The sequence below is a fragment of the Xiphophorus couchianus genome, chromosome 2 (genome assembly GCF_001444195.1).
Source record: "Xiphophorus couchianus chromosome 2, X_couchianus-1.0, whole genome shotgun sequence".
In the NCBI taxonomy this organism is placed as follows: domain Eukaryota; kingdom Metazoa; phylum Chordata; class Actinopteri; order Cyprinodontiformes; family Poeciliidae; genus Xiphophorus; species Xiphophorus couchianus.
The window spans coordinates 2,513,101-2,538,312 of NC_040229.1; the positions used below are offsets into that span (position 1 = coordinate 2,513,101).

At 40.0% G+C, this 25,212-nt stretch overlaps 1 protein-coding gene and 1 long non-coding RNA gene across 2 annotated transcripts in view; one reads left to right on the forward strand and one right to left on the reverse strand.

Annotated features, from left to right (window-relative positions):
• Positions 1-127: 127 nt before the first annotated feature.
• Positions 128-25,212, forward strand: part of wdr90 (WD repeat domain 90) — a 28,137-nt gene continuing 3,052 nt past the window's right edge. Inside the window, exons 1-39 of the mRNA XM_028001463.1 lie at positions 128-422; positions 533-624; positions 718-894; positions 973-1,111; positions 1,819-1,989; positions 2,872-2,998; positions 3,775-3,836; positions 4,361-4,461; positions 4,556-4,714; positions 5,519-5,563; positions 5,654-5,719; positions 5,793-5,903; positions 6,583-6,728; positions 6,803-6,860; positions 7,456-7,574; positions 8,557-8,718; positions 8,801-8,931; positions 9,864-9,980; positions 10,969-11,204; positions 12,639-12,775; positions 12,850-12,980; positions 13,937-14,067; positions 14,895-15,056; positions 15,990-16,118; positions 16,911-17,044; positions 17,119-17,156; positions 17,261-17,374; positions 17,977-18,132; positions 18,232-18,314; positions 18,919-19,021; positions 19,685-19,806; positions 20,814-20,961; positions 21,064-21,254; positions 21,888-22,056; positions 22,135-22,255; positions 22,926-23,109; positions 23,752-23,874; positions 24,271-24,439; positions 24,623-24,753. Coding sequence (XP_027857264.1) covers positions 410-422; positions 533-624; positions 718-894; positions 973-1,111; positions 1,819-1,989; positions 2,872-2,998; positions 3,775-3,836; positions 4,361-4,461; positions 4,556-4,714; positions 5,519-5,563; positions 5,654-5,719; positions 5,793-5,903; positions 6,583-6,728; positions 6,803-6,860; positions 7,456-7,574; positions 8,557-8,718; positions 8,801-8,931; positions 9,864-9,980; positions 10,969-11,204; positions 12,639-12,775; positions 12,850-12,980; positions 13,937-14,067; positions 14,895-15,056; positions 15,990-16,118; positions 16,911-17,044; positions 17,119-17,156; positions 17,261-17,374; positions 17,977-18,132; positions 18,232-18,314; positions 18,919-19,021; positions 19,685-19,806; positions 20,814-20,961; positions 21,064-21,254; positions 21,888-22,056; positions 22,135-22,255; positions 22,926-23,109; positions 23,752-23,874; positions 24,271-24,439; positions 24,623-24,753 — 4,908 coding nt within the window. The 5' untranslated portion in view covers positions 128-409. The remainder of the gene's footprint in view (positions 423-532; positions 625-717; positions 895-972; positions 1,112-1,818; positions 1,990-2,871; positions 2,999-3,774; positions 3,837-4,360; positions 4,462-4,555; positions 4,715-5,518; positions 5,564-5,653; positions 5,720-5,792; positions 5,904-6,582; positions 6,729-6,802; positions 6,861-7,455; positions 7,575-8,556; positions 8,719-8,800; positions 8,932-9,863; positions 9,981-10,968; positions 11,205-12,638; positions 12,776-12,849; positions 12,981-13,936; positions 14,068-14,894; positions 15,057-15,989; positions 16,119-16,910; positions 17,045-17,118; positions 17,157-17,260; positions 17,375-17,976; positions 18,133-18,231; positions 18,315-18,918; positions 19,022-19,684; positions 19,807-20,813; positions 20,962-21,063; positions 21,255-21,887; positions 22,057-22,134; positions 22,256-22,925; positions 23,110-23,751; positions 23,875-24,270; positions 24,440-24,622; positions 24,754-25,212) is intronic.
• On the reverse strand, positions 15,454-23,415 carry LOC114134710 (uncharacterized). Its single transcript, XR_003593446.1, has 3 exons — positions 23,232-23,415; positions 22,266-22,272; positions 15,454-15,464 (listed from the first exon to the last, which is right to left on the reverse strand). It is a non-coding gene; the product is annotated as an uncharacterized LOC114134710 (long non-coding RNA).

Below are 25,212 nucleotides of genomic sequence, written 5' to 3' on the forward strand. Positions count from 1 at the left end.
CTTTTACTTCAGAAAAATAAGTTGAAGAGGTGCTGCTACTCTTACTTTAATATCATTTTTGTGTCTTGAAATGTGATTGGTGTTCGTTTAGCTTTATAAACTTCACTACCCAGAGTTCCCTTCGGCGCTGCGTCATTACGTCAAGCTAACGTTGTTGTCGTTGGAGACGGCGCAGGCTGAAGCGGGAAGAGAGAAATAAATGCTGAAACCAGTGAAGAAAAGTTACGTGAAGCGTTCCCACCGCGTCCGAAAAGCTGGATATGTTCATTTTTATAAAAACATGAATCAGAAACATTATCATTTTGTGGGCTAGTAGGAGAATGAGCTTTTCCCCGCTTCTTCTATTGAGCGGCTGTTTGCTTGCTAGCTAAAAATCAACAGGTTGACAGTTGATTTGCGGCATCCTTCAATGGCTTCGACAGGTAAGGCTAAAATACGTCTACCGGGCTTGTTTAATGTCGCCAATTTAGTGTTGTTTAAGCTCGTAGAGTAAAGTCTGCCCCGTGTGATGTTCTGGCTGTGATTTGTGCAGGTTGGCAGCATCCTTACGTGAACATTTTCAAACATGTTAAAGTTGAGGAATGGAAAAGGTCGGCCAAAGCTGGAGATGTGTCTTCTTCTATGGTAAATACATCTAAATAAAATCACAAATTATGATAATTATGATAATCCCTCAGATGAAACTCAGGTTTATGTCTGTTTGACCGGACTTTGCAGGACCGGACTCTGAGGTGTCCGGTGTTTTCGATCAAAGGTCCAGTTCCCACCAACAGTTACATCCTCGTTCCCAAAAGCAGCAACCAGTCTCTGGGCCTGACCGGTCGATACTTCTACCTTCTGTTCAGACCCACGCCTGGAAAATACTTCATGGTCCACCTGGACGTCGCCGTGGAGGTACTGCAGCTTACCGTGGCGGTTTAGTCCGGGTTTGGCTGTGGATCTAACTCGTGTTCTGGTCACTGTGTGCTGCAGGAGGGCCAAGTTGTCCGGATCTCCTTTTCCAACATGTTCAAGGAGTTCAAGTCCACGGCTACTTGGCTCCAGTTTCCCTTCCTTTGTGGAGCTGCGAAGGATTCGGTTTATGAAAAAACCTCGAGCTCAGCGAGGCAAGGTAAAATTTATGGTCACACCTTAAAGGTTTCCTTAAGGTGTTCTTCAGTTAATCAATAATTAAAGGAAACCTTTCGTTTTCCAAGCTCTTCAAAAAGACACACAGCAGTTTTTTGGCAATAGCTTCATGTTTTTTGGTGTCTGGAAAAGGAGCTGTTATATTACGTCACATTCCACGGGCACATTGCGCTGTTACCTAGCAACCCAGCTAAGGCCAGCCTGTTACCTAGCAACCCTGCTAAGGCCAGCCTGTAACCTAGCAACCCAGAACTCCAGCATGTTTTGTCTGCTGGATTGTGTTTTTTTGAGTCTGTATACTCCAGTTAATGATTATTTGATTATTAAATTAGTTGACTATTGTTGTTTCAGCCCTGAGGGGAAGTGTTAGTTTTTCACCTCGCAGCAGAAAATAAACTACACTGGATTTAATTTTGGGTTGTTGGCGTAACGGAGAGAGAGTACAAATGTCTGACACATTTCAGAGTTTGATTTGTAAATAATCGTTGAAAATTAAACAATTTTGCTTCCCCTTCACGAGTTCAGCATGCACTGTTTGGTGTGTTTCTATCACAAACAATCTGATAGAAATAGATAAACATATAATATGTCGTTGTTGACATGTGATCAAATGTGAATATTTTTGCCATGCAGCAGAAAACATTGAGCTCAGTGGGTTCCAGTTGCAGCTCTGGTTTGTTTGTGCCGCAGGTCTGGTGGGTCCGGCTCCGGACTCAGTGCGTTGGACCTGCCTGATGATGGACCTGTGCTTCACGCTCACCTTCTACCTCAACCGGCACCACGCTCACCTGAAGAGCGTCAAGCTCTGCGCCAACATGGCTGTGAAAAACATGTTCACCAGCGACCTGCTGCTGGACCCGGGTGAGAGCCAAACCACCAAGGGAACAGTTCCTACCCAAGCTTTACTTCATTTACAGACTCATGTAAAGAAACACTGAGGCGTTTCATTGTGTCAGGAACTCAGAGTGGCATCATGTTAAAATAAGAAAAAAACATTTCTAATATATACTGAATACTGTTGGCCCTGTGAAACTGGGCCGATCATTGACCTATAAAAAGCCTAAACTGCCAATTCCAATATTTTTTGTCTGAAAAGTTATTAAATATAGCAACTCTGTCACTATATTTAGTGACCTTTCAGAATCCTATACCATCTATTTAAAAAAAAAAACCAAACAAATCTATCAACTTTTTTCTGTTATTAGAAATGTTTGTTCAACATTTTAAATACAATAAGACTAAAACAGTAGCTATGTCTCCATCCAATTGTCATGCAACTTTTGTAAGAAGCAAAATGCGAGTTAGCTGTGTTTCCATCAGCTGATTCAGAGGAAATCAGTCAGGCTGTGCTAAGCCTGATTTGTCAGATCTTGACGCTACGCATGGCTGTAAGAAACAGGAAGTAGCATTTGCTAACTAGCATGAAGCACATGTCAGAAAAATGGAGAATCCTCCCCTCCCAGCTCGATGTTTGAACTTGGAAATTTTCCGGATTTTGTGCCTTTGGTAAGGCACAGAGCGCATTAGATTTTTGCAAGATTTAGAAAATTATTTGTAATATTAACGTTTCCGTCAACAGTTTCTAATGTGATTCTTCCAAATCTTATCTTAGCACCAGACAGGCATTTAAAAAACAAATATATCAAAATCAGAATCAGAAGTTTAGGATTTTTAAAAATTGGTCATCAGCCTGAAAACTGCAATCAGTGCACCAACCAGAACTTTCTTATTTTCCCTCCACAGCAATGACCTTCAGGGAGGCGAAGCTCCGAGGTCTGTCCGCCTCACAGGGAAAGGGTCCGATTCCCAGAGAGATGTCCTTCCCGGTGCCGAAAGGAGGCTCCTGGAATGACTTTTATGATCACATCAAGTACGAAACTCTGAACTGCTTTCACTGATACCACGACTGTGGATCAGCGGAAAGCTGCGGGTTCGATTCCAGCTTCCTGCTGCCACGTGTCCAGTGTGTCGGTTTGTGGTTGGTTGGTATGATTAGAAAGCGTTTTAGAAATTCAGTCACCATCAGTAAAGGGGACATGTTGGGCAAAATTCATTTTTGTTCTTCTATTTTGGTCTCAACTGCTTGGAAAATCTGGAAAATGAGCCGCTTCAAAACCTCTCATAGGGCAATGTGCCGTTACCTAGCAACCCCAGAGAAGCCTAGCTCGTTACCTAGCAACCCAATCTGAGGTCTAGCATGTTTGGTCAGCTGGTTTTTCCCGCTGTACAATGGCTGCTGGAAAAGACAAGTGTTTTATTGTTGACTTATGATCCAGAAACCTCCTGCTGAATTCTGGTTGGTTGTGCAGGAGACGCCACTTCTGCTTTTCAAAGACATACGGTTTTATAACTGCGCATCTTTTCATGTTTTCACTTAAAGGTTGAGTTGGGGGCATGGCCAGCAGTAGCTTATTTGGATTTAAAGTGACAACACGCCTTAAAGCATCTCATTCTGAACGGAGCTGAAATGTGATTATCTAATAATTATTAAAGTAATGAACATGTTTTGTATAGGCCACAGATCGATCCTAACCCGCTAAAGGAAGCACAACAGGTCGCCTTTAAAAAGCTTTATATGACACCAGTAGCTGAGCTGCTCATATCAAGACTGCAAAAGGAATTAAATGATGTTGTTTTGCTCTACAGGTTTCCCTCTGATGGGACTAAACTTCCCTTTGACTCCATTCAGAAACCGGATCCAGCGGCTGGTAAATGAACACATTATTTCACAAAACAAACCTCAGACTCTCAGAAAAGCTTTTCTTTCTCTAACAAGCCAACGTGTGGTGCGATCAGAAACCGTGCAGCCATAGTTTACCTGGTTTTCCTGGAATTGCTTGTAATCACCAGATCTGGCCATCCGTCTCTGCAGCTCCAATTGGATCAGAAAATGTTCTGACCGAAAGGTTCTGTGCCGTTTTCTTTTTGTCTGGTAATAACTAAATGTTGCAAGGTGATGCTGTTTGCTCTGACGAAATTACTCAAAGCACAAATTGGAATAATGAGTTCATTGTTGGCGCTGAGGTTTGTGTTTCCTGAACAAAAAGCCTCATTTTCAGCTTGGGTCGGGTTTTCATTTCTCCTGAAACGGGTTATTGTCCAGACGGATAAATGAAGCTGTCATCCAATCTTCAGTCCGCAGGAAAGATGATATTTGTACTTTTCTTGTAATAATTGTAAAAACTCTTAAAATAATTTTTCTGCCACTGATTTCCAGTTCATTTCTTTCCAGGAAGTCCTTCATACCAGAAAGATGAGACTTCCGCCGCCACAGTCAGCGACCCGGTTCATCACCGAGTTTCTCTCTGTCAGCCGATCGCCGCCTCAAAACTCGTAAAAGCAGATTCAGATCCTTACCTTTAGTTTTTATGTTTTCAGACAAAAAAAGAATCTAAACATTGTTGCATTCTTCGTTTTGTCTCCTCAGCTCCCGAGGAATCGAATGTCTGTGGTGTCCAGCGTTCCCGAGTTGAGTCCGTCTAACGCGACGGAGGCGGAGGACCCGCTGCGCAGCGACGCAGGAGTTCATGTGTACGCGCATCCCCAAGACGCTCTCAGCACGCACGGAGACAGCAGCGGAGATGAGGTGACGCGACATGCTGCCAGCGACTCAATCACAGCTGTCAAACTCGAGGCGTGCGGGCCAAATCCGGTCCGCCGTAAAGTTTTATGTGGTCCAGAGGAACACTAGAATAGAACCTGCAAATAACCGTTCTATGCTTAAATTATACTTTATCAGTCAAATGAAAGCAGTTTTTAATGGAACAGGATTAAGACCACAGGAATAAAAATCTGAATTTTTCCTAGAATTTTTACTTTTTTCCTTTTATCTCAGAATTTACCAGAATTAATCCGACTTTAATCTTCTAAGATCAAAAGTTGTAATAATGGAGAAAAAAGATTTTGAAAAAATAAGAATTCTGAGGGGAAAAATAAATTCTGAGAAAAATTCAGAATTTGAGGAAAAACTTTCAGAATTCTGAGAAAATGCAAGAATTTTCTCAGAATTGTGACTTTTGACTTGAGAAGATTAAAGTGAGAATCTTATTTTTTCAGTGGCAGTAATATTGTTCCATAATTTCATAGGTATTCTGCCAAATTGCATCAATGTGTAACGATGTCAGTATCATTTAACTCTATCATCGAGTGCAGAGGCGGCTACTTACTCAAATTTAGAGGTTTGTTTTTGGGATTTATCAAAACGTTCATAATATCAATATTTCCCAAAATAAAAATGAGTTCGACGGTCTTGGACTAAATTTTGCTCTGAATTAAATCTAAAGCATTAAGGAAATCTACAGTGATGTGATTTAAATAGACCAGATACTTTCCCAGTCTTATTATTTCGCTGCTGTCTGTTGTAATAAAAACAGTTGAACTTGTTCTTCAGGTGTTTTGCACTTCAGTGTTCAAAGAGAGCAAGCAGCAACAGCAGGTATGTTGGGTACAGAAACACTTCCTTAGTGACTGAATGATGAATACTTTCATGTAAAACGTCTTTTCCTGTTGCGCTCCGCGTTGGAAGCTGCTGCCCGACCCGATCCTGCGACTCAGCCGGATCATCGGCTTCGGAGGAGCCACCACCAGAGATGTATGATAATCGCTCTTCAAATGAAATCTGATTTGATCTAGAGGTTTATTGGCAGAACCTTTCCATCCTGCAGGCCCTGTGGACCAAATCAGGGGAAGAAGTGGTCTATCCGTGCCACGCGATCATTGTTTCTATGAAGATTCTGTCCCGCAAGCAAAGATTCTTCACCGGCCACACGGATAAGGTATTTTATTTTAGCCAAGCCCCAAATCAGCTTTCTTAAACTGAACTGGTTCTTAAGGCTCCTGTGTTCTGTGCAAATTTGTTTAAATCTGCAATATTTGTCCTAAAACTGCATCAGTGCTGCTCTCTTTTGGTTGAACTGTGGTACTGCAGGTGAATTTTCCTATTGGTTCCAACGGTACAGCATAGCTGATGCTACGTCGATCAGCCCTGCGTTTTTGGAACTAAATTTATAGATTTGTCTCCTACCAATCTTCCATTCGCAAAAACATTTTTTTTTGCTCGCTAGTCGAGTTTTGGAAAAAAGTCACAGGTTTTCCAGCTAGTCACTTTTGGAGAAAAATTGCTAAATTTGTCACTAGTTGCTTTATTGTGTGGAAAAATGTTGCTAGATTTGTTGCTAGTTGCTTCTTTTTTCTTTTTTTTTTAAAAAAAAAAAAAGAAAAACAGTAGCTAGATTGGCTGCTAATATCTTTTATTTGGTAATTGCTGCTTAAATTTGTCGCTATCTGCATTTTTGTAAAAGCGCAGATAGCTTCTCCAAAAGAATTTATCATTTGGATATAAAAAACAGGTAAATTTGTAATGAATCTATTTTTTGGGGAAAAGAGTTGTTAAATATGTATTGATGGATAATTAACGGCATGGACGGACTGATTTCCTGTATCTTCTGTCTGCAGATTTCTGCGCTGACCTTTAACGGCAGTACGACTCTCCTGGCGTCGGCGCAGAGCGGCAACAACAGCGTCGTGCGGCTGTGGGACTACAGCGCAGGGACCTGCCTGTCCATGTTCAGGGCTCACGCTCATTCTCTGTCCTGCCTCAGGTGAGTTCAGACCTGAACAGCCTCAGCTTCAGCTTCCTTTATTTTCCTCTCATTAACCTCGTTCTGCCCTGAAGTTTCTCCTATGGAGGCGGCATCCTCTGTGGCGTGGGGAAAGACAGACACAATAAAACGGTGAGCAGGTTGTTGCTTATTTCTGCAATTAGTAAAAGCTGCCAGGAAAAATAAACTGACGTTACTAACAGCAGCAAGCTCAGCATGGCTGCTGCAAAAAGGCTTGAAAATACTAGACTACTGCTACCTGTCCAACCATCAAAGAGCTTCTCCACACAATGAGTGAGAGTTGAGTAGAAATTAGTTACATTTACTTGAGTGACTTTTGTTTTTTACTTTCATTATGAAGTATCTCTCCTCTTACTCCTCTTAACCAAAAATCCACCAGACAGACACACACCTGCAGCGTTTGTTCAAGTTTTATACATTTTTTATTGAAAGAAACTGATTTGGAAAAATTTATTTTGTCTGATTTTGTTATTTTTTGTAACTTAAATGAATTATTGTCATTTTGGTTCTTAAAATACCAAAATTTCCACTTTACTTTCCACTCTTACTTGAGTAATTTCTTGGATGGATACTTTTTACTTTTACTTGGGTAAAAGTAGTTTTACTTCTACTAAGGTAAAACTTGGGTTTTACCTCTGTTAAAAGCTAAGTGCTAAGCTGTTGGTGACTCGTTTTGTTTTGTTTTGGTATTATCTGTATTTTTTAGATGGTGGTTGTATGGAATACGCTAAACGCTGCTAAAGGCGGAGAGGGAACCATCTTGGCCAAAGCTCACACAGATGTGGACATTATCACCATGAAGGTCACTTTCTTTGATGAGACCAGGTATCCTGCTTATTCCTGCAGCTGCTGCTTACACACAGGGCATCTCTGCGTAGTGGAGACCATTTTCAGACATCGGTTCCTCATTTTGTTGGAAATGATATACAGAACCATCCACCGTTATTTGCACTATATAAATCTGATCCGGTATTGTAGAAATTATTTTGTTAGTTTCTTTTTTGAAAAAGACTGTTATTTTCCTCGCCATCGCTGGTCGCGCTGCTGCGGTAAAACAATCCCGCTAACTAAATGAAACCTGGAGATGAAGGTATTATTCATTCACTGCAGCGCCCCACAGCAAATGGAAAAATAGTGCAGAAAAAACTTTAAAGACCAACTCAAAACTATTAGCTATTCTTCTTTTTTCTTGCTCTCTGTCGGCTAAACTACACAGACTCGTTGCCATAGCGACTGACTGACAACGGCATAATATGTTTCAGGATTTAACACCAAAACAGTAACAGTAACAGTAAAATAAAACCTTGATGCTTTAGTCTAAATTTAAAGAATAAATGCTTTCAGTAAGAGCAGTTTCTAGCTGGGACAGGGCCAGACCTGCTGCAGTAAATCAATTCATCAATTAATCGCATGATAAATGAAAACAAACTCAATAGTTTCCTTTTGAATTATTTCTTATTTTTCTATTTCTTGTGTTTACAGAGACTTTATAATAAATTGTATTTGTTGTTTCTGTTTTGTTTATTTATTTTGGATATTTTAAGTGTCTTGCCGTTCCAGTGTTAAATGTTCATTCAAAGTTAAAGTTTATTGATAGTTAAGAATGCGTCCTGCATCATTTGACTAGAAAATGGTCTAAAAACTAAAATCTTATCGTTTATCGCAGTAACTTAAGAAATGTTTGTTATCCCAGCATTTAGGGTAAAGTTGCTTTCTGAGTGTCACGTTTGCTTCATGTGAGTCAGAAACGCTGCTCAGGGTGTGTTGAACAGCGTTGATGTGCCAACCTGAGCTGATTCATCGTCAGGATGGTGTCGTGCGGCCGAGAGAACGTCCGTCTGTGGCGGGTCCGGAACGGGTCGCTGCGGTCCTGCCCGGTCTACCTGGGCGAGTTTCACTCCCTGGACTTCACCGACGTGGCGTTCCAGGAGGGCGGCGCCTCTGACCAGCAGGTCGACGATCGAACGCTGTGAGTGACTTCGCTGTTGTTGATGCGAGTCCAGGAGCGTTTTCCCACTGAAGGCATTTTGTTGTTTCTCCTCCTCGCTCAGATTCGCCAGCACTCGAAGCGGCCATATTTTAGAGATCAACTACAGCAGAGTGACGGTTAAAAACGCGAGGCGGCTGATGCCTGCACAGCAGCAGCATGCAGAACGCAGAGAGAAATGGACTTTCAACACCGGTGGGTTAAACCCCACAGGGCTTTCTGGGTTTAACCAAATATATGAATCTAATTTAGCTTTTTTAAATGTACAATTGAATAACAATAAAGTCTGTCTATGTCTAAGTATCACTGTATAACTAAGTATCACTAAGCTGCTACATTTTCAGAGAAAATATGGATTAAACTTAAAATAATTTGGAATATATATTCCATATATCCACAATGCATGTGAAAAAATTGATGCAGCTGAAGTAAACTAAAGCAAATTTACAGACGTTTTAGTAAAAAAAAAAAAACGTAGACAAAATCTATTAAACTCTGGATTTTCTGTGCTTTTACATACTAAACTTATTTTTATATTTTGGATATTTATTTTTAAATATCAATATTTGTGTTTTATGCAGTTATAATAAAACCATAAGAAATTTTTACATTCAACTCCAGTTGAAGTTTATTTCCTGGAAATCGACCAAACAACCAATTCTGTTTTTGAAAACTTTAAAATTATACAACATTTTTAGAGCTTAACTGAAAAATCTTTGGTGGATTCTTGTTTTTGATGTTTTTTAAATACCAACATTTATTTATTTATTCATTTATTTTTGTCCAATTATAATAAAACGATTAGAAAAAAGTCACAACATTTGTAGGCACATTTTACTGGAAAGCCTTTTTTTTTTTTTTTAGAAAGACACCAAAACATGCAAATTTTTTGGCACTACCAGAGCTCCGTACAACGTCGTCTTGATGAAGGTTTCTGGTCATTGATGTCTGACCTGCAGCCAAAACGCTTCCTGCTCAAATTAAAACGCTCAAATGGTTTTTATCAGCTTCTCGCCGAGAGTCTGACGTTGCCATGGTTACCGAATATGTCTCTCTGACCTGATTGGTTTAACAGATTTCCAGATTTCGGTGTGAACTGTGCAGCTCAGTGTCTGTTTGTATCTCAGGTCCAGGGATTCCCATCAACAGCATCAGCGTGTCTTCGTCGTTCTGCGCCACCGGCACCGTGGACGGATTCCTGCGGCTCTGGACCCTCGATTTCTCTGCTGTCATTTTGGAGGCGGGTAGGCACAGCGGGGGGTGGAAATGGTTCTACCTGCAGTGAGCTAACCGTTGCCCACCGGTCCAACTCTACAGGCCGTCATTACATCCTGAGGCCAAGCATGCTGCGATTGACATTTTCTCATTACATCTTCATGATAAGTTCAGTTGAACTTATCCGGTTTCAGACATTAAGATGGTTCAGGTTAGGGATTCACAATACATCGGCACCAACATCGATATCAGCTGATATTAGTCATTTTTTGACATATTGGTATCGGCCCGATGAATTAAACTGGGCCGATAATAACGACTGATATTTATTTCCGTCTTGTTGCTGTCAGTTTCTGGTCGTTTTTCCAATGGTGTCAAAACAGTAGATAAATAAATATAATATTGGTAAATATTGGTTATCGTACAATATTGATATCGGGCCAAATTTTCATATCGGGGCATCCATAGTTCTCATTATGGGCGGGAATATTTTACTATCTCAGGATTTGATTCAAAATCAATTTTTGATTCAATATATCGGTGAAAGAAATGATCATGTACGGAGAGCCAGAGGTGGCAAAATTAAATAAATAAATAGTCCATGAAATACATATGCATAAATCTCCCATTTGTCTATTTTCTAGCCTTTATTTTATCAGGTTAAAAACCCTTTGAGATTAAAAACTTGTTTTTCAGGAGATTCTTGACTGCAGCACAGACAAACACAGTGAAATCTACAAAAACACAGGTGCATTTCATAGAATCAACCTCAAAAACTTTAGATTAGATTTAAAATGAAATTTATTATGAAATCATTAAAAGCAGCTGAATCTGACAGTTTAAATTATGTCATGATGACAGATGTCTAGGACTAGTTTTAGATTATTGTTGATTTTTAATGGAAATGACAGGAGAATCTCCCTGTAAACTTGGATAAACTGATGATAAAAGTTTCTGTTTATGTTTTCTGAACGTGAAGCGTTTCAGTCCAATCCTCGCCGGTTCGTTGTCTTCCAGAACACGAAGGCCCGGTGACCGTGGTGTCGGTGTCGTTCGACAGCCTGCAGGTTCTATCGGCCACCTTCACCGGAAACCTGGGCTACCTGGACGTGAGCAGCCGCGGCTACAACACTCTGATGAGGTCGCACACCGGCGACGTGCTAGGCTTCAGCGTGGACGGCATCCGCCGCCACCTGACAACCGCCTCGGCCGACGGAACGGTGCGCGTGTGGAACACGGATTCCTTACAGCAGGTCAGCCAGCCTCCGGTTTAAAGTTTTGGTTTTCAATTTACAGTCATGAAAGTATCAGGAAACTCCATTAAACACACTGATCTCCATACGTCTGTTCAACGTTTTGTTTTCTCAAAGTGATTCCAATAAATGGAAATAGACACTATGAAAACTTTGACTACCACAGATCTAAGTTATTATAATTAACTAAAACTAATGAAATAATAAAAACTGGATTTATTATTAAATAAATTGAATAAAAATGGTAATTAAAGGGAAAAACTACAGCTGGAACTTTATTGTGCTTTTATAAAACTAACTAAAACATACTGAAATTAGAGATATAACACCCTTTGTGTATATTAATCTATTTATTAGCCTTTCAAACTGATATGAAATTGATTTTTTATTATTGCTGTTTTTTAGCAATAATTTAATGTTTATTAGTCTCTGGAAAGTGAGCCATTTCAAAAACCTCCCAATTGTTGTCAACGGCTACTGCACCGTTTGGGTTACCTAGCAACTGCAGCAGAGTACTGCCCGTTACTGAGCAACTGCAGCAGAGTACCGCCCGTTACCTAGCAACCCAAACTGAGTTCCAGCACATTCGTTGCAGCTGATTTTACTACTCTGTGTGCTGTACTATTACAGTGTAGGGATCATACTTAAATAAATACATAAATAACATTATGAAAAGTCGTATGAAAGTAAAGCAGAGATAAAACGAGAATAATATATTCAGAATTTATAATATCACAGGAATAAAGTTAAAATATTTTAACTGGGGCGTGCCGTGGTGGCGTAGGGGATAGCACGACCCATGTTTGGAGACCTTGAGTTCTCGACCCGGCCGTCGCGGGTTTGACTCCCGGACCCGACGATATTTGCCGCATGTCTTCCCCCCTCTCCGTCCCCCATTTCCTGTCAGCCTGCTGTCATATAAGGGACACTAGAGCCCACAAAAGACCCTGGAGGGGTAAAAAAAAAAGTTATAATTTTTACTTTAATCTCAAAATATCATGACTGTCCTTATAATAATATTTTTTTATTTTTTTATTGTGGCCCTTATCCTCCATCGTACGGTACAATGGCTGCTGGAAAAGACAAAGTGTTTTGCTGTTGACTTACCATCCAGAAACCACTTGCTGCATTCTTGTTGGTTGTGCAGGAGGCTCCACTTCTGCTTTTCAAAGACAAACGGTTCTGTAATTGTGCGTCTGTTTGCAGCCATTTTATCGTGTGAGTGTAAACATTGAGTTGGGGGCGTGGCCAGCAGCAGCTTATTTGAATTTAAAGTGACAGAAGCCCTAAAACAGTTCAAAATTGGCATCTAAGATGATTTTGTGTACAAAATGTTTTGTATAGGCCATAGATCTATCCTAACCTTTCAAGGAAGCAGACAGGTCACCTCCCTCCTCTACATCAGCTGGGTTCTGTGTGTTTTTCGTCCTGCAGTTGTATGATTTCGTGTCGATGGACAAGCCGTGCTCCGTGGCGTTTCATCCACACGAGCCGACCTTCTCCTGCGGCTTCGGCTCCGGAACCGTCAGAGTGTTTGACATTTCCAGCGCCAGGCTGTTGGCCGAGCATAAGTACGCAGCTTTCCCACGTCTGCTGACAGCAGCTGGCTCAGACAGACGGCGTCACGGTTCTGTTTTCCTCCCAGGCAGCACAGAGGGGAGGTGATCGGTCTGGCCTTCTCCTCAGACGGAGACTTGATGTACAGCGCCGACTCTGAGGGCTCTCTGGTGCTTCATGACGCCTCAGAGGAGGATCACAGCGTGATCAGAGTGGCATGTATGCATGCCAACGCTCCTGGATTACTTCATTACGTCACTTCCTGCAGACACACTGCTGCATAATGATTCAAATCTCAAAATCAGGAATGCTTTTAAATATCACATGATGACGAATGAGGAGGATTTTATTTCAGTAACGCTTTATTTGAACATAAATGAACATAAGACTGACAGAACAGCTGATATAAACATGAAGGAGTTTTGATTAATGTTTATGACTGTTCTCATGATGTGTCATTCTGTAAATAATGGATTTTAATGCAACTTTGCTTTAAAAGTGTAATTATTTACAGAATAATAACTGGAAATAACAGCAGTCAAACATTCGTAAAGACTAACCCAACATGAAGCTTACGTCTCTTTAGTCATACAAATACTACAACAAATGATCCTACGGTGCCTGTTAAAAGTATTCACCACTCTATACATTTCTTCCAAAATTTGGCTTTATTGTCAAAAAAAGGCTGCGACTAATGATTATATTAGTAATGCATAATTTATGTTTATTAAATAATTAATCGGATACAAACATCCTGCAGGTTTTTCATTTAACCACGGGGGTTTTTTTATACAATCTTAGAAATACATAAAAAATGAACAAATAATTAAATCCATTTTTTAAATAAGAAAATAAACATTTTATTGTCTAAAATGCTATAACAGCATCATTTTGGGAAGAAGAGATTTCCAGACAAAAGTTGGTTTTATTTTAAATCAGGAAGTAAAGTTTCATTTAAGTTACGTTTGATAATATAAAGCGTCGTTAGAAGCAGATCTGTCAGAAATGAGGAAGCTTTGAGTCTTAGGATGCTTGTTTGTCTCTAGATCTACCTTTACATTACAGTTCTACTCTCTCTGCATCTCTTAATTCAAACTTGTTACGTCTGTTAAAGTCAGGATCAGTTTTCATGTTTTTCTGCTGCTGCTGCTAAAACATGAACTTCCTGTTGGCAGGCAACGTTGTGGCTCGCGGCACTGAGCGCGCTCCAGACGCTCTGGCGGTCAGCGGCGACAGCAGCCGGCTGGCGTTCGTTGGTCCGACGCCGCATATCGTCACTGTCGCTGACGCTCGCTCTCTGGACGAGGTAATCTGACCTTTAATCCCCTTCCACTGCTAAACTAACACCTTAATTAAAATAAAATGTGTAATTACCTTATTTAAATTGTATCCCAGGGTCCCTCTAGTGCTAAGGGGTTCAAAATGCAGTCCGGGGGCCATTTGTGGCTCGTGGACTGATTTTTGTGGCTCCACCAACCACAATTCAAGAATGAATAAATTAAATTAGAACAAAACTGCAAATTTTATATGAAAATCTACTTACAAAGATGCCAGATGCAAAATAAAGAGACCATCTTTTCCAAACTTTGTTTTCCTCCACACCAACTTTAAAAACGGCAGAATTCTGAGGGAAAAAATTCAAAATTCTGAGAAAAAATTTAGAATTCTGACAAAAAGTCACAATTATTAGGAAAAAAGCCTGAATTCTGGTGGAAAAAATCTGAATTCTAATATAAAAAGTCAATTCTTGTTTAAAAAAAGGCAGAATTTGAGAAAAAAAAATCGAAATTCTTAGAAAAAAAGTCTAAATTCTGGGGGGAAATAAATCAATTTTCCAGAAAAAAGAGAATCTCAGTAGATTAAAAACCAGAATTATTTTTTTTCCCAGTGTTCTTCCGTAATCTATATATGTGTTCTGCCAAATTACATCAGTGTGAAATGAAGTTCAGTATTATGTTAACTGTACTCACTGAGTGCAGAGGCGGCTGTTTCCTAAAGTTTTAACGGTTTGTTTTTGGGTTTGTGCGTTCCACCGCAGCCGGCCCTTTAAGAATCTTGATACCCATAATCTCGATATTTCCCAAAGTAAAAAGAGTTTGACGCTCTTGAGCCTGAAGGTGTTGTTTTCTGCAGCTGCTGCATGTCGACGTCAGCGTTTTGGACGTGGAAAGCCCCGAGTTGGATTCAGCGCTGAAGGTCCGCTTCTCTCCGGCCTCGGCTGAACATTTACTCGTCGCTACGTCTGCTAACAAAATTCTGTGGATCAGCACCAAGACGGGCCGTCTGCTCAGACAGGTAACCACCGTTATTTACCTTGTTAATGGTTAGTGACGTTTCTGGTAAGGCATCATATAACTCAACCTGTTGCTGCCATTTTGTTTCTGTGACTCAAACCTAAACTTACAACCAGTTCTGAGGAAGGAAACGCCTAAAACACTGCAAAACACAAAATCTTACCAGGTATTTTTGGTCCACTTTCTGATGCAAATATCTTAGAATGCTTGAAATAAAACAAAACTAGCAAATAACTTTTTTTTAAAAAGCTACTACTTCCACTGGCAGATTATTTCACTGATGACATTTTCCCATATTATAAGTCAAATAATCTGCCAGTTGAATTAGAACTTTTTCATCAGTATTAGGAAATTATTGACTTAAAACAAGCTCCTATGATTGCTTTTTCTTATTTATATTTAGTTTTGTCTTATTTCAAGTATTTGCACTAGAAAATGGACCAAAACTACTTGGTAAGATTTTGTGTTTTTGCAGTGTGTTTGTTTATTAAGCTTTTGGGACGTATTTTTAAATCCATCAGTAATTTTGTGGCAGTATCACTGCAAAAACACTAAATCTTACCAAATATTTTGTCTAGTTTTGCTGAAAACAAAACAAACTTCAAAGTAACTTTTTAGCAAGACATAGGAGCTTTTTTAAGTTAAAAATTCCCCAGTGTGAGTCCCACTCACAGATTATTTCACTTCTAACATGGGAAAAATATCTTGTTATAAATAGAACTAGAACTTTTCCATCAATATTTTTTTTAAAATTATTGACTTGCAGCACACTCGTATGCTTATAAAAGTTCCCTGTAAGTTAGTTTTGTCTTATTTTAAGTGTCATAAACTAGACCAAAATACTTGGTAATATTTTGTGTTTTTGCAGTTGTTTGATCCCCTTTTCACTTCAAACGGGAGTTTTTGCTTTTCAGCCACGTTTCCGTCTCTGCAGGTGTCCAACGTCCATAAGCGTCCCTGTTCCTCTCTGGCTGTGAGTGAAGACAGGCGCTTCCTCCTCACGTCTGGACACAACACTGTGAAAGTGTGGGACTACAAGAGGACAAACCAAGTTAACCCACAGGTAGCTTTGGATTCGATAGTTTTAGGGCTGCAATCGGTGGTTTAGGTTGTTGATTATTCTCTATTATTCGGTTAATCAATAGTTCTGACGATTAATCGGATAAAACATGGATACTTTCTGCAGATTTTTAATTTAACCACTTAATCTTATTTTCTAAAATATTAGAAGTACATTTAAAAATGTAAATAAACAAATAATATATATTTTTTATATTAGAAAATAAACATTTTATTCCTTAAAATTCAAAAACAGCTTTCCTTTCTTAAATGTTTGATCATTTGTATCAAAAGATGCATCTGCAGCTAAAAATATTTCTAACATCAACATGTAAAAGTTTCAGTGTGACAATCATCTGGTTATTTATTTATTTTATTCACCAATTAATAGGATTAATTAATAATCAATAGGAGTTTTTATTTTACAGAACCTGGTAAATTTACAAATAAATTTAATTTATCTTAAATGCAAAATGTATATGTTTTTTATTCAGTTTTAGATTAATTATTTGTCTTACTGTGAATATTCCAGAGAACGATCTAATTATTTCAGTAATTGATTAATCAAGATAAATTGTTTCAGTTTTATGACCTTTTCATGCTTTTAAAAACAATTAATTACATTAAAACAACAATCAGAACAAATAATGATCAGTTTGCTTATTAAATATCTATTTTTTTTAAATGTTACTTTTTTATGTTATGAATTTGAATGTAATTTGTAAGAAAACCATCATTTCATCTGCAGTTGATGAATATTGATTGAATGTTTATTAAACATGCCTGTTGGTACCAGATGTACATCGGCCACAGTCAGCCGATCCGCCAGGTCAGCTTCACCCCTGACCAGCTTGGCGTCGTCTCCGTGGGAGACGCCATATTCCTCTGGGACTTCCTGGCAGAGCCTAATGAATGTTTAATTGGCAGCAGGTAAGACGTCACTCCGTTCGTCTGCTACAGATTCAGCTTCAGTACCGAAGAACCAACTCCTTCTGTTCCTACAGATCCCCGTTTAAAGCTAGCTACATTTCTCTGCCACCAGGTACGGCTTTAGCTCAGCGCTAAAGTAGGTCAGGCTTAAATTAGCAGATCTTAATTTTGGAAAGGATCCATTATGGGCTTAATTTCTTCCCTCGGTTATTGCAGACGGTAAAGTGAATGCAGCACAGCTGTCCAATGGGATGCCTCGGCAGGCGGCGCCGCTCCCCTCCTCACAGCACCAGCTGGACGTTAGCGCCATGGACCCAGAGATTCAGGGAGGCATGTTGGTTTTAATTATCCGTTTGGTCAAAACTGGCTCTAAACTGTTTTAAACACGCGATAAAACATGTTCATTTACAGGTAGTAGTGGTGGGGACTGCTAACTAAACGGTTAGCTGCACTAAAAGTAAACACTAATCACCAACATTAGTTCCTCTAATGCAAAATGGTAAATGGACTGAACTTGGCTTTTCCAGTCATTTTGACCACTCAAAGCGCTTTACACTAGAGTCACATTCACAAACACACACACATTTATACACCGATACGCAGATCGGTAGGCAATTTGGGGTTAAGTGCCTTGCCCAGAGGCACATCGACATGTGGCAGGAGGAAGCTGGAATCGAACCTACAACCTTCCGATCGCAAGACGACTACTCTACCATAGAGCCACAGTCGCCCCACAAAATGAAGCGCCGTTCCAAGATACCCTAAAGCGCTATGCCAACATGGTATTTAGCTGGAGCTAATGCTAATGTGCTAAATTCAACTGTGTTGATACACACCATAAGTGGACTAAAGGATTAGCTGTGCTAATCCTTACATACTGGTTGTAAACATAAGTTCTGCACCTAGTTTTGAACCTGGGCATGTTATCTCAGGTTTGAGTCACCTGTCGGTTTGTGACGACGACCCAGCAAAACCAGTCCAACCCACTGGTTCCAGTCAGAGCCCCGACCACAGACCTGTCGTCTCTTTTCTCAAAGTCACCGATTTGGACAGCGCTTCTCCTGGGGAAACAGACAAACTGGAAACCAGTAAGTCCTCCAGTCCTTTTTATCTGTACCAGGGAACTGACCTCATGTGTATTTAATTATGCTAAATTTAAACTTTTTGTTGTAAACGTTTGTTTTCAGCGGAGTTGGGTCAGAACAAACCGGACCATCCAGACTGCTATAAGCACTTCATTCCCCGTTTGAAAGCCTCGTCTCTGGATCAGGTAGTTTGTATTCAGAATCAGCTGCAGTTTGTAACTTTTATTAAAAAAAGAAAAGTTTTTTACATATTTGTTAAAACTGTCACCATGTTGTTACAGTTTAATACGAGACAGATAATCTGTGAAAAGATCGACCTCCTCCCCCGTCTCCCCGAGCGGCTATAACCGTTTGACACATTGACCAAAAACAACCAATCAGAGCTAAGAGGAGGGGCCTAGTGCCGCAAATCAACCTCAGGAAAGCGCTGCCAAATGTGCTAATGACGGAGAAACAACTTACAGTTATAGGAAAACTGTTTATACGCCATCACCGGTGGCTATGCTAACTAGCCTTAGCATTCATTACACGCTATGCTAGCGGCAGCGTAGCAGAGAGCAAGGTTTTAACTATGCGTTTGGTCATCTCACCGACTCTAAACCTTTTCGGTTTAGAATGAGAAGCTGCTCTGAGGGGTGATTGACAGCGCTAAGACCCGCCTCCTGGCTCTGATAACGACTGTAACGACATGGTGACAGTTTCAACAAACATGTTAAAAGAAAATATTTTTAATGAAAGTTAAATACTTTAAAAAAATAACAGATTTAACTTGTTATGTTGCTAATTCAGTCCGTTTCAGTTCCTCGACCTCAAGACGAATGCATAAAGCTGAAAGCAGTGATTGGCTACAACGGCAATGGCCGAGGCAACATGGGCTGGAGCCCCGATCAAGGTCAGTTTGGGATTTATCTTCATCTGACAAACTTTACTTTAATTCATTAAAACCATGAACTCTGATTATGGCTACATTGTTCATTTAACTTAAAGGGGCAGTGTTCTGTAAATTTTACCCATTTTTAATCTTCCCATCATGTTTTAATGTTTTTTCTTCATCAAAAACAAACCTGCAGTGTTGCTTTGATTCCTTCATGCATGTTTGAGAACTCCTTTAATCTCCATGGCAACCATTCAGTTGTACATAACACCTATGAGGACCTAGCCCCGCCTTCCTGGCAAACCTCCTCCCCCACTCAGCTCCTTCAGACTAGCCAGCAGCAATTAGCAAACATCTGCTGAACTCATTATAGGAGCTGCTGCCCAGTGCAACGCTGGTAAAAATATTAAAGGGTTAAAAGAGGAGCCATGTTGGGACAACTTCCTGGAGGCGGAGCTTCAAAAAGAGCAGGAGTTCTTAAAGAGACAGAGGCCCAATTTCAAGGAGTTAAATCAGAAAGTAAAATTAATTTTAAGTCACATTTCTTATATGTAGTGTTTTTATAACAACTGAAAGTAACATAGACTCTTGATTGTGCTATAAAATGTTACTTTACCTAGAAAACACATGGTACCGCCCCTTTAAGATGAAAATGTCTGTGATTCTGTTCCGGTGCTGCAGGTTTATTTGCGTACTCTTGCGGCGGCGTGGTGGTGTTGGAGCATCTCCACACAGGAACCCAGAGTCACCTGCAGGGCCACAGCGAGGAAATCTCCTGCCTGGCCATCTCTAATGACGCTCAGGTGCTTCTGAGTTTTATCCAGGCTGTGATTCTCAATGTTCAGGGTTTCAAAATGCTTAGGGCAGAAACGATTAATCGTGATTAATCGTTTATTGAAATAATTGTCAACTAATTTTGTAACCGATTAATCGTTAACTGAATACTTCAGTTAAAAAGACAGATTTCTGAAAAAACAACATATGATATAAAAGTAATGATATAAAATGCTTATTTTATTATTTTAAAACAAAGTTAAAGTGTTTTCTTTGTATTTTTATGTATTTCTAATATTGTATGAAAGAAGCTAAAGTGATTAAATGGAAAATCTGAAACGTGCCAATTTTTTGGTCCGATTAATTTATTAATATCAGATTAATCAATTAGTAAAATAATAGTTAGTTGCTGAATATTAAAAAAGATATACATCATTATTATAATAAATTTTTACAAATGATAAAGCATTCATTAAAGGAATGTTTATTTTTTTATTTAGAAATATGAATTATTTGTTTTTATATATTCTTAAAAAGACTTTAATGTAATTTTTTAAATTTACATATTCATATTGATAAATTGATTAATCAGTTTATTGGTGGACAGATGGATGTTTACTGTTAACATCTTTGGTTTTATTTTAAGTTTAGACTCTGGATAGTGAGGAATCTATTCAGAAACCATCATTTTTTTCCTTTTCAACAATATTTAAACTGGATACATTTGATCTAATTCCTGCTTTAAACAACAAACATTCAACATGCACAGCCTGAATTACACTGATGTAATCAGCCAATATTTTTTGCTTCCTGCTTGATGCTTATTTTTTGCTTTTCACGGTGACATTGTGATGCAGAACACAAGCAAGAAAACCATGAAATAATACATTAAAAACAGCTGAATGTTAAAATCAGTCCAAACTGTGTAAATATATCATTTAATTGAGCGTAAATGTTTGATATTTATGCTGCATATTGTGATAAATTCCAGAACATTTGGCGTAGCTGTGCTGTCCTCCATCTTGTTTTTTTCCAGACGTTGGTATCCGCCGCTGGCAGCAGCAGGAGCCTCGTTTCCGTCTGGGACGTTCGGACCGCAGCCTGCCGCGGAACCGCCTCCCACCACAAGGGGGCGGTGCAAAGTCTTGCCTTCTCCAGAGACGACCTCTTCTTCCTCTCTGTTGGTTTGTCAAACTCATCAGATTGTTGTCTGCTCACAAAGTTTAGCTGCAATTATGTGTTTTCTCCAGATATCCTAAATAATTAATGATTGTTTTGGCGTACAGGAGATTTCTTTGATCCGGTTCTGGCGCTGTGGAGTTCGGAGTCGGTCCAGTTGCTCTGCAGTGTCAGCATGTCGGCGCCGATCCATGACGCGGCCTTCAGCCCCGCAGCAGCCAGGCAGTTGGCCTGTGTGGGGAGCGAAGGGATCCACTTCTGCCTCATCCACACACGCGCCGCAAACACCGACATCAAGGTCAACGCACAAACATTTATTTATTTTATTATTTATTTAATTTTATGGATTTATTGTTTGGATTCTTGTTTTATTTCCCCTGTTTTTAAATTATTAGTTTTATTTATTTTCATTATTTATTTCACCCATATATTTTTTTAATTGTTTCCATTTCTGTGTATTCTGTACCACATTATTATTTGTGTAAATCTTTTTTTTAACTTTCTGAATTCAGTTATTTTTAAATATTTATAATTTCAAGTAAATATTCCTTTCTTGAGTTATTTTTAATTTTATTTATTTATTTTTATATGCTTATTTCCTTTTCATTTTAGCTCTTGTTATTAATTGCATTTTTTATACTCATTTCGTTTTTCTTCCGGTTTTTAATTATTATTTCTTTTATTTAAATTTTTGTTTTCTTATTTTAGATGTCAATTTAGGACTAAACATTTTTTTTAGTTATTCCTTATTTTCTTATGTTATTTATTTTTGAGATACTCATTTTTTAATTCTAATTTTTTATTAATTTTTGGGCAATTCATTTCTTTTCTACCCATTTTTTAATTTTCTTTTTTAGTTTTATTTATTGATTTTCTTTTCTCTCAGTTTTCTGAATAAATGAGCGTTGCTCTGCTTTGTTTGCCTCCGTAGGCCTGCAGGGTGTCGGCGCCGTCAGAAGTGGGCGACGTGGAGCTGACCGCTCTCTGCTACCACATGGACTCCTTCCTGTTAACCAGCACCACCGGCGGACATGTTTGTGCGTGGGACGTAAACAAGCAGCGCTGCTTCATGGTCTGGAGAGCAGATGAGGGAGAAATTGGTACTAGACGGTTCTGAGCATGTAATATCGGGTTCCTCATTTCATTTTGTCCCTGTTGAGTTGAAAACTGTTTTGCAGGAGTTCTGCTTTGTCGAGAGAATCGCCTGCTGACGGGCAGCGCCACCGGCCGCCTGCAGTTATGGCAGATTGAAGTGGTTCAGGGCATGAAGTCTGCTGAGACGACCGGCAGCATAAATGAGTAACGAGACGCTTTTCCTTTCATCTGCCCAGCATTTAATCTAAACTGGAACTGCTCTAACGTTTCAGTGCATTTTCTATCCAGATAGGAAATCATCCTTTTACATCTAGTTTCTTAGGTCTGCACCATTTTTCCATAGTTACAGAAGAATTTCCTTACAGAAGTAACCCAAAACATTCCTGATGGCTTCAGGCAGAAAAACAAAACTTAGAATCTAAAATACCAAATATATATTTTAGTTTGTTTAGTTTCTACTGCAAAGATCACTTGAAATAAGACAAAACTAACTTAAAAGAAACTTTACAGAATAAAATAAATAATTCCTCAATATTGACGAAAAAGTTCTAGTTCCATTGGCGCAGTTGCCTAGCAACCCCAGCCAAGCCCAACCCGTTGCCTAGCAACCCAGCAATAGTTCCACTGGCAGGTTATTTCACTAGACAAGACAAGACATGTTTTAAGTGAAGTAATCTGCCAGTGGAACTAGAACTAGTGGAACTTTCATTAATATGAAGAGAAAGCAGCCCCACAGCATGATGCTGCCCCCACCATGCTTGACACTTTGTTCAGTGTTTTTCCTCCAAACTTTCCCCTGTTCACTGGAACTGCTTATTAATGTGTTATTTGAAGCTGTGAAAAACGGATTCATGACGTCAGATTTTCTTGTCAGTGTGACCCTGGGTGGGTCGAAGGTCGTGGTGGAGCAGGAGGTCGTGCTGGACGGGAAGTTGGTCAGCGCGGCCTTTGATAACTCCATGGAAATGGGCATCGTTGGCACCACAGCGGGAACGCTCTGGTACATCAACTGGTCAGACAGCAGCATCATCCGCCTGGTCAGCGGACACAGGGCAAAGGTAACCCTACTGGAAAACTCATAAAGGCGACCTGCCGTCCTTCAACAGGTTAGGATTGGTCTATGGCCTAAACAAAACATCTTCATCACATGTAAATAATTCTTACATAATGAGATTTTCACTCAGAATGAGCTGCTGTAGGGCCTCTGTCACTTTAAATCCAACTAAGCTTCTGTTAGCCACGCCCCCCAAGTCAATGTTTACACTCACCCCTGAAAATGGCTGCCAAAAGATTAGACAACCACGCATCTTTGAAAAGTATTAGTAGAGTCTCCTGCACAACCAAAAAGAATGCAGCAAGTAGTTTCTGGATGGTAAGTCAAAAACAAAACACTTTGTCTTTTCCAGCAGCCATTGTACAGCGCATACATCTGGAAAACCAGCTGACCAATCATGCTGGAGTTCAGCTTGTGTTGCTAGGTAACGGGGCTGGGCTCAGCTGGAATTTTCCAGACAGCAAAAAACCGTTAACTTTTCATAAAAATATGGCTGCTTCTTTTAAGCACTTGGATTGTTTTCATAAGCAGCAGAAACCCAAATGTAAAAACTACAATGTGCAAAAAGTCAGAAGTCGTAGTTCAGGATTCGTGCTGCCAACACCGCCAGGAGTTCTCCCTGTTGACGCTCTGCTCTGCCGCTCAGGTCAACGACGTCGTCTTCAGCCGCGATGAGAGCCGCTTCGCCACCTGCAGCCAGGACGGCAGCGTGAGGGTTTGGTCGACCGGCAGCTTCGAGCTGGTGGTCCAGTTCCAGGTCATCAACCAGGTGGGAGAACATTAGCGGCTCTTTATGTCCTGCAGCTGCTGTCAGGTCACACTTTACTCTGGTAAATTAACAACTGTACAGAAAATAAAACCAAACAAAATACCACTTTACAAACCAATAGTTTACCAAAAGAGGATTAGGCTCATCGACTCAGCAGCCTGCAGTAATGAAAGTTACATACACAAATATCATAACCCTCAAAACTGCAAAGAAATAAAAATACAACGTGGAGAGAAACCTGTGGATAAACGCCAGCGGTATTTCAAATATTTAAAACAAAAGACTAATCATAATTATCGATATCGACTGATATGAAACGCATTTATGGTGATAAGTCTTTCAGGTGTATCGTCCAGCCCTGAGTGAACCTTGACCTTTGCTCTGTATGCTGCTCAGGCCTGCCACTGTCTGTGCTGGAGTCCGTCGTCCAGCAGCGACGGCTCGCGGCTCGCCGCCGGCTACGGCGACGGGACGCTCCGGATCTTCCAGCTGGCCTCCACAGAGATGGAGATGAAGCTGCGTCCTCATCAGGAAGCCATTAGCGCCATCACTTACTCGGCCAGCGGTGAGAAAACGCTGCGTCACGCTCACTAATCACGACCAACACCGACCTGGACACAGCGATGTCCAAACCGTGGCCCAGGGGCCTTCTGAAGCCCTGGAAACTGATTCATTTTTGGTCGTATTTGGTCGTTCTTGCTTGCGGGAACGAACGGATTCCTTTGTGACGGTTCTGTCTCTCCTTCAGGTCATGTGATCCTCTCAGCAGGAAGTAAGGGTCTGGTCGCCGTCAGCAGCCCGATCAGTGGAGCAACGATTCGAGTCATCAGGGATCACAAAGGGGCAGCGATCAACTCGATCCAGAGTGTCAGCGAACAGGTGTGAACTGAAACCAGACTGACTCCATTATGAAGGGATTAAAACACCAGAAGGGTCATAAACTGACCTTTATTTTAATACTTGTTTCAGTTATTCTCACGTTTAATCGGGTAACCAGATGAAAAAAGTTTATTTTATTTCTTAAATAAAATGCAATAAATCCAAAGTACACCAAAGTTAAATCCAACACCAACAGTTCATAAAGCGTTTTGTTTCAGTCAATATCAATAATCACTGAGTAATTTGTTGTTTTTAAATATCTGAAATCTACCAAACTGATTCGTAATATTTCCTGTTTTATTCGGTTTTCTCTCCTCCTCATTGTTTCCTTTAGTCAGTTACGGTGGCGAAACTTTAAACTTCTGCTGTGTAACTGACCCAAAAAGTCGTTGCTAGGTAACCAAAGTTGGGGGGAACTTGAAACTGCTGCTTACCCAGCACGTTGTTGCTAGGCAACCG